At 36.6% G+C, this 6,638-nt stretch overlaps 2 protein-coding genes across 2 annotated transcripts; one reads left to right on the forward strand and one right to left on the reverse strand.

The window, feature by feature from the left end:
* Positions 1–600: 600 nt before the first annotated feature.
* EXL3 (EXORDIUM like 3) lies at positions 601–1,868 on the forward strand. The gene has a single exon (XM_012996551.2). It carries the CDS (start codon positions 686–688, stop codon positions 1,715–1,717), a length of 1,032 nt encoding a protein of 343 aa, XP_012852005.2. The 5' UTR covers positions 601–685; the 3' UTR covers positions 1,718–1,868.
* A 2,730-nt stretch (positions 1,869–4,598) lies between these two features.
* Positions 4,599–6,530, reverse strand: LPA2 (low psii accumulation2). Its single transcript, XM_012996550.2, has 2 exons — positions 6,024–6,530; positions 4,599–4,881 (listed from the first exon to the last, which is right to left on the reverse strand). Exons 1-2 carry the CDS (start codon positions 6,457–6,459, stop codon positions 4,736–4,738), a joined length of 582 nt encoding a protein of 193 aa, XP_012852004.2. The 5' UTR covers positions 6,460–6,530; the 3' UTR covers positions 4,599–4,735.
* Positions 6,531–6,638: the final 108 nt, after the last annotated feature.

The following is a 6,638-nucleotide window of genomic DNA, read 5'->3' on the forward strand; positions in this document are numbered from 1 at the left end:
GAAAATTAAAAGTTTCATCCCTAATTAATATTTGTAAATTTCTTGTAGCTACTATATCAAAATGTGTGTAATTTTTTCATCAAAATAAAATCGGAAATATTTTATATTTTGCTATATAAAAAATAAAAAAGAATAATTGGAATAGTGAGAATCTATTTACAAGGACGTGGACTAAAACAAATGACTGAATGAGCAGTAACAAGTCTTTTGGCGCGTACGAACAGTGTAATGCTATGCTACCCCTAATTTCAAACACCTTTCGGCCTTTGGGTTGAAAAGATAAACACACCCTGGCCCACAAAATGATTGATCAAAAGGCGTGCTCAACAACTCCTAATCCCCAAACTACCCCTCTCAATTTAGTGTTTTCCCGCCAAAAGAAAAAACCTCCGGAAAAAGAATCCAAAACCGGAGCAAAATCCGGGCCGGACTTTATACCGTAGAACCCCACACGTATTGGATTTTTGTGTTTTAATTGAGTGTTTCTGGATTATAATAATATTATTTGTGCTGTTTTAAAAATAAACAAAAGATGGGGCCCCTTAGCGCAAATTTTTTAACTATATTTAAATTGTTGACACGAAATTCTTTCATATATACATATTAGGCACCTTTTTCTCACATTCTATAAAAACCCTTTCATCCCCACTCTCTCTCACTAGCCCCTCCTCACTCAGCCACAACAATGCCCCCAGCACCACCGCCCACGGTGGCGCAAACCCTAGCGCCACTCTTCTTCCTCCTCTTTTTCTTCGCTGGCCCCGTCATCTGTTGGCGCCCATGGCCCAATTCTCAGCTCAACTCGACCGATTTTCTCTTCGGTGGGTCCAAAAAGTTCGAAGGCTCATCGGAGTTTGTGCAGCTGAGATACCACATGGGTCCGGTTCTCACGGCGAACATCACCGTTTACCCCATCTGGTACGGCGCGTGGCAGAGCTCTCAGAAGCGGATTATCCGCGATTTCATCGGCTCCATCTCCGCCGCCGACTCCAAGCCGCCGTCGGTCGCCGGATGGTGGAAGACCGTCCAGCAGTACACCGACCAGACCGGCGCCAACATCTCCCGCAACGTCCACGTAGGCGAGGAGAAGAACGACCGGTTCTACTCCCACGGAAAGTCGCTCACGCGCCTCTCCGTCCAGTCCGTGATAAAATCCGCCGTCACCGCCTCCACGCGCCCCCTCCCGATCAACCCTAAGAGCGGGGTCTACCTCCTGCTGACGTCGGATGACGTGTACGTGCAGGACTTCTGCAACAACGTCTGCGGATTCCACTACTTCACGTTCCCGTCGATCGTGGGGTACACGCTGCCGTACGCCTGGGTGGGGAACTCCGCCAAGCTGTGCCCCGGCGTTTGCGCCTACCCGTTCGCCGTACCGAGTTACATCCCGAATCTGACGGCCGTTAAGTCACCTAACGGCGACGTTGGCGTCGACGCTATGATAAGCGTGATTGCCCATGAGATAGCGGAGCTGGCCACTAACCCGTTGGTCAACGCTTGGTACGCGGGTCAGGACCCGGTTTTCCCAGTGGAAATAGCTGATTTGTGCGAGGGCATTTACGGAACTGGGGGAGGGGGTTCGTACACGGGTCAGATGATGAACGATAGAGATGGTGCCACGTATAACATGAACGGGATCCGACGGCGGTTCTTGGTTCAGTGGGTTTGGAACCATCTCTTGAATTACTGTAGTGGCCCTAATGCACTTGATCAGTAAATTAATTGGTTTGCCCTTTTTTCTTCTTTCGGTTCGGGTTTCCTTTTCTGGCCTTTAGTCTATATTATTTTTTGTTGGGATTTTTGAATTTTTGTTTTCAATGGATTCGTTGGAATATTAGATAATGTAGTTAATATTTCTTTGGGTTCAATATTTTTTTTTATAAGTTTTGACTAATCAAGCCATAAAACTAAATTACAAAAAAAATATCTCATGTTTGGGTAATTACAACAACACCCATTAAATATGAATCTTCTTACACGTCGACATTTGTAGTGTCAAATTCAACAAAATTTTCTAGATTTCGTGAAATGTTATCTCGTTTATACTCAGTTTTGAGAAAAAAAGACACATTTTATTTATGTTCAACTTGTTTCAAAATATCGAGCTCGATTGGGGTGTAAAACGGGTACAGACTGGAAAATATTTCACATAACTTACAAGATTTCACTAAATTTGACACTGCAAGGGCGAATATTTAAGAAGATTAATAGTTGATGGTGGTTGTAAACTTATAATTATCCAAAATGATGGGGTTTTTCGTAATTTAAACTTACTTCAGGGGTGGGTGACCGTAATTCACCCTATATATGTTTCACTAATATGATGAGATTCTATAGCAATTTGAAATAATATAAGGAGCCAAATGTAATAAGCTCTTCTTTGTGTGTGTGTGTGAGAGAGAGAGTGGGGGTAGTAACTTATTAGAATTACCCTCTTACCGTCATAAAGTGATGATGACTGAACTACATATATGTTTTTTAACTGAAAAGGACTGAATTTTACCGGATGTGAGAAGTGAGAACAAAGTGGTTAGGTTTAGGAGATAAATATATTTTCCATTTCTGGTAATTATACTTTAAAAAGATCTTCTTGATATTTTTGGGGGAGTTTTCTGTAATTTGCTGTACAAAGGGCACATGACCAAAAAGTGGGTGGAGGAGGTTAGTGAATGCGAGACGAAAATTTTCTATATTTGATGAAATAAGGCTTTAATTATGTGAAAGTGAATTATGTTTAACACTATTCTCATAAAAGAAAATAATCATAAATAAATTATGTTTAACATTTTGCAAAACTTAAATCATTCATTAACATTGAATGGCTGCATGAGTAGCTAAACATATTATTTACTAACTCGTTTAAACTTCAAATGTAACTGTGATTAGAATAATTTTATCGGTATAATTAGCGTCATTACATATTTACTTACAGTTAATATTTACTTGGTATATGTACATCTATGTAAAATTGCGCAGTTAATATTAACTTTGTCTCTTACCTTAAATGATAATAATTGAATATTTATCAACTCTTGTAAGATTTTGCATTCAAAAATTTGAATATTTAATTTCTTGATTTATATAAATTGAAATGAAGCAATAAAGATTAAAGGGTTGTCATATCACTAGGTACATTTTCAATAAAATTGTCGATGTTCTTCATGTACCTCATTATTGGGCGGTGGGCAGAAAAGTCATTTTTATCATTATTACATGATCCATATCATTTAATTCAATAATGAAAAATGACAATATGGAAAAAAGACCAAATAGCCTTGAATTTCAACTCTCTTATTAAATACACTTCGTTGAAATATCTAGTAGTTGATATTAATTAAGATAAATTACTATCACCCTCCTAAGATAAAGTTAAAATATGAAAGACCCCTTCTAGTTTGAGTAATTACAATCACCCTATCAACTTTGTATTGTCTTATGAAAAAAATTCTCAATAGGTAAATTTAACGCTATAAGGATAAACACGTAAGATAATACAGAATTAAAGGAAAGTGATTGTAATTATATAAACAAGAGAGATTTTTTCCCGTAATCTGACCTTATTTTAGAGGGTGACCGTAATTTGCCCTATTAATTACCATGCATACAATTTTCCGGAGGAACCAAATACATATTGACCGAACTCTAAAAAATGGACCTAAAACATTAACTAAGCTTATTTTTAAACAACATCAGCTTACTTTTTGAATTTTAAAGATTTTATAGAGAAAAAAAATACTAATCACTTTGAAATAACTTATAAGTCATTAAACAACTTATAAGCTTAGTCAAGAAATTTGTTTAAATAATGGATCATCGATCACTTTTAGACAAGGGTCCTAATATTTGGTCTTAAGAGGAAAATAGGAGAAAAATATAATGTAATAAGTAGGGGACCTCAAAATAGATATCATTCGACAAAAAGAGAGTGCAGCCCCATTCTTGAAAAGATAAAGGACCAACTTGCTTCAGAAGCTATACAGTGGTCCACTTTTCTTTTTTCTTTTTTTCATTTTTATACCTTTTCATACCTTCCAATTTATCAACAATGTGTGCATCTCTTTAAGCATATTAAATCTTCGGACCACATCATGTCTCTTTCAAATTACATCATAGTATTAACAAATTAATTCAGTTTTCTAATTGGCCTGATGTATATAGTATGATAAATATTCATTTACTTTGTCACATGGTATATTTAGAAAAGAAAGTAAATAAAAAATAAAAAAATTCCAAGGGGGAACATAATGGAGTTTATCGGATGATCATAGCCTGAAATGCAGGCAAGCATGCCTGATTTTTGCAGATTTAGTGTGAGGTGGATTCATCGAAAGTTTATTTGTAATTCAGAATACGAATATCTTTTTTTCTTCTTTTTCTGAAGATAGTATCGAAAAAAACGATGTGAAATGTTCACAAGCCTGCAAGCTATTGCAGGGAATAATAGATCCAATCAATTAGCTTAATAAAAAGTCGGACACTGAGAGAATCATGATACAGTATAAACACTCGAAACAAATTGTACCTACTAAAAGGCATAAGCCGAGTGTAGAGATCGAAACATGAAACAACCCATTTGATACGGACCACAAATTCAACACATCCGAACAATTTATCGTATTTAAACATTTTTTTTCTTCTTTACAATGTCGTTATGAATTTCAATCATCCAATGACAAGCAATAAAACAACAACAATAAAAATAATACTAATAATAAAGCAAAATTGCGGTGAATGTTCAGTTTTCGGTATTCGAATTAACATTCTGGAAGTATTTTAAAAGTCCGTAGGTGACTGTTCCAGCAATAAACAAGAACACAGTCGGAGTGAAAGACGGGTATAAATATTTGACCAATAATTTATCCCATGCTTCCGGCAGAAAACCTGTATTTACAATAGCAAATAATTATACTCGGTCGGTACAAATAATGGAGTTTAAAGATCAAAATACTTCAGAAAATGACTAATTTTTCCTATCTTAGATAGCTCGAGCTTTTCAATGATATGGATCCAATATGTGAATGCATACAAGTAAATTCAAACCAAATCCCACCACTAAAGTATTGAATGCAAAAAAAAAAAAAAAAAAAACGAGGAGCCGGTACGAGGATCGAGCCTCTCGAGCCTCTACTATACTAATTACAGTTAGATAGCACAACACGAGAATATGTTACGTATCACTCCATTATCATACATAAGAATGTTAATTGTGACAACCACAAAAATTTACAGGACGAAGCAAATATCCCAATGTACTAGCAGCACAAATTTCACGTCTAAGGATAATCAATCGCACACTGCGAAACTGACCAAGTACTATTAGATATATATCGGGCTAAACTGATACCAGAGTAAAAAAAAGAAACGGCAAAATTGCTCTTCTCTATATCATAAACTATATTTCAAGAAACGTATCCTAATTTTTTTTCCTTAGCTTATTATAAGCACAACTAAAGTAGCAGATTTCGAGTGTGGTTTAATTAGAACCAATCGACTCCATTCAAATTCAGTTCGTAATAGCCCGTGGTGCATCATTAGAAACTAGAAATCGGTGGAAACGTGATTAAAACACGATAAAAATGCCATATGGGAACTATTCTAACCCGACTCGTACGGACATAATTCAATCTAATTAGGTTCGTAACAGTTGCTAATGCTTGCATAATACTCTATTCGTTTCTTCTTACGTGACGTTTTCGCAAGTTGCTAACTCTTACTACATACTACTCTATCTATTTCTTCTTACGTGACGTTTTCGCAAGTTATTTTTTTTTCTTTTCATACCGTGTGTCATTCTACAATTTCAAGATAGAACAAAATATTTTTAATTGGTTCTAATGACTTTATCGGGTACCGGCTTCGAGCCCTCTAATCTAATAAGTTCCGATTTTAATTGGTGTGCATCTACCTTAAAACTAAATGCAACAACAAAAAATTAAACTTCCAAACATCACAATTAGCTTCGAATTCAAATCAAATTGACAAAAAAAAAAGGGGCAAAAATTAACTGTAAGTGAAAGAAAAACCTGATACAGAAAGAGCAAGCCCCTCAGCAAGAATAATCGAGCCGAGCCCTAACCAAGCAAGCAGAAAAGCACTCTCATTCTTCATCATCTCCTCCGCTTTTGCCGTCTGTTGCGCCGTGGCGAAAACTGGTTTCTCCACCGGCTCTCGCCGGATAATTGAAGCCCTCTCTCTCTTTCCCTTCGGCTGATTTTTATTGGCTGGAGCCGCAGTTGATGAGCCGAACCCCAAGCCTGTTGATGAGCCAACTGGCTTCTTGGCGGAAGGACCCGGACCCGGACCCGAACCCGAATTGGTTTCTTCTGTTGAAGAATTTTGTTCGGATTTGATGGAAATTTTGGTGGGCTTTGGGTGGGGTAGGATGTGGTGGTGGAGGAAAAGGGGTTTATTGGTAGTAAAAGATGAAGACGATGATAATTGGTGGAGTATTAGCGCCATTTTCAGTTTTGTTTAGCTTTTTACTTTTTGCTCTATATATATATCTTTCTTGTAAGCTGCTACTGTATTACTGTATTTATTAAAAATTAAATATTTATATATTGTGACAAATTGAGGTCCTATATATTTGTACTTAGTGCTAATCCCTAAATTGAAAATAATAATAATTCAAATGTAAT

The sequence above is a fragment of the Erythranthe guttata genome, chromosome 6 (genome assembly GCF_056151865.1).
Source record: "Erythranthe guttata isolate IM_541 chromosome 6, IM_541, whole genome shotgun sequence".
Classification (NCBI taxonomy): Eukaryota; Viridiplantae; Streptophyta; class Magnoliopsida; order Lamiales; family Phrymaceae; genus Erythranthe; species Erythranthe guttata.

Coding starts and splice junctions, on each gene's coding strand:
- EXL3 (XM_012996551.2), top strand. CDS start 686: ATGCCCCCAGCACCACCGCCCACGGTGGCGCAAACCCTAGCGCCACTC.
- LPA2 (XM_012996550.2), bottom strand. CDS start 6,459: ATGGCGCTAATACTCCACCAATTATCATCGTCTTCATCTTTTACTACC. Junction 4,882..6,023: donor GCTTGCTCTTTCTGTATCAG/GTTTTTCTTTCA, acceptor TTGTAAATACAG/GTTTTCTGCCGGAAGCATGG.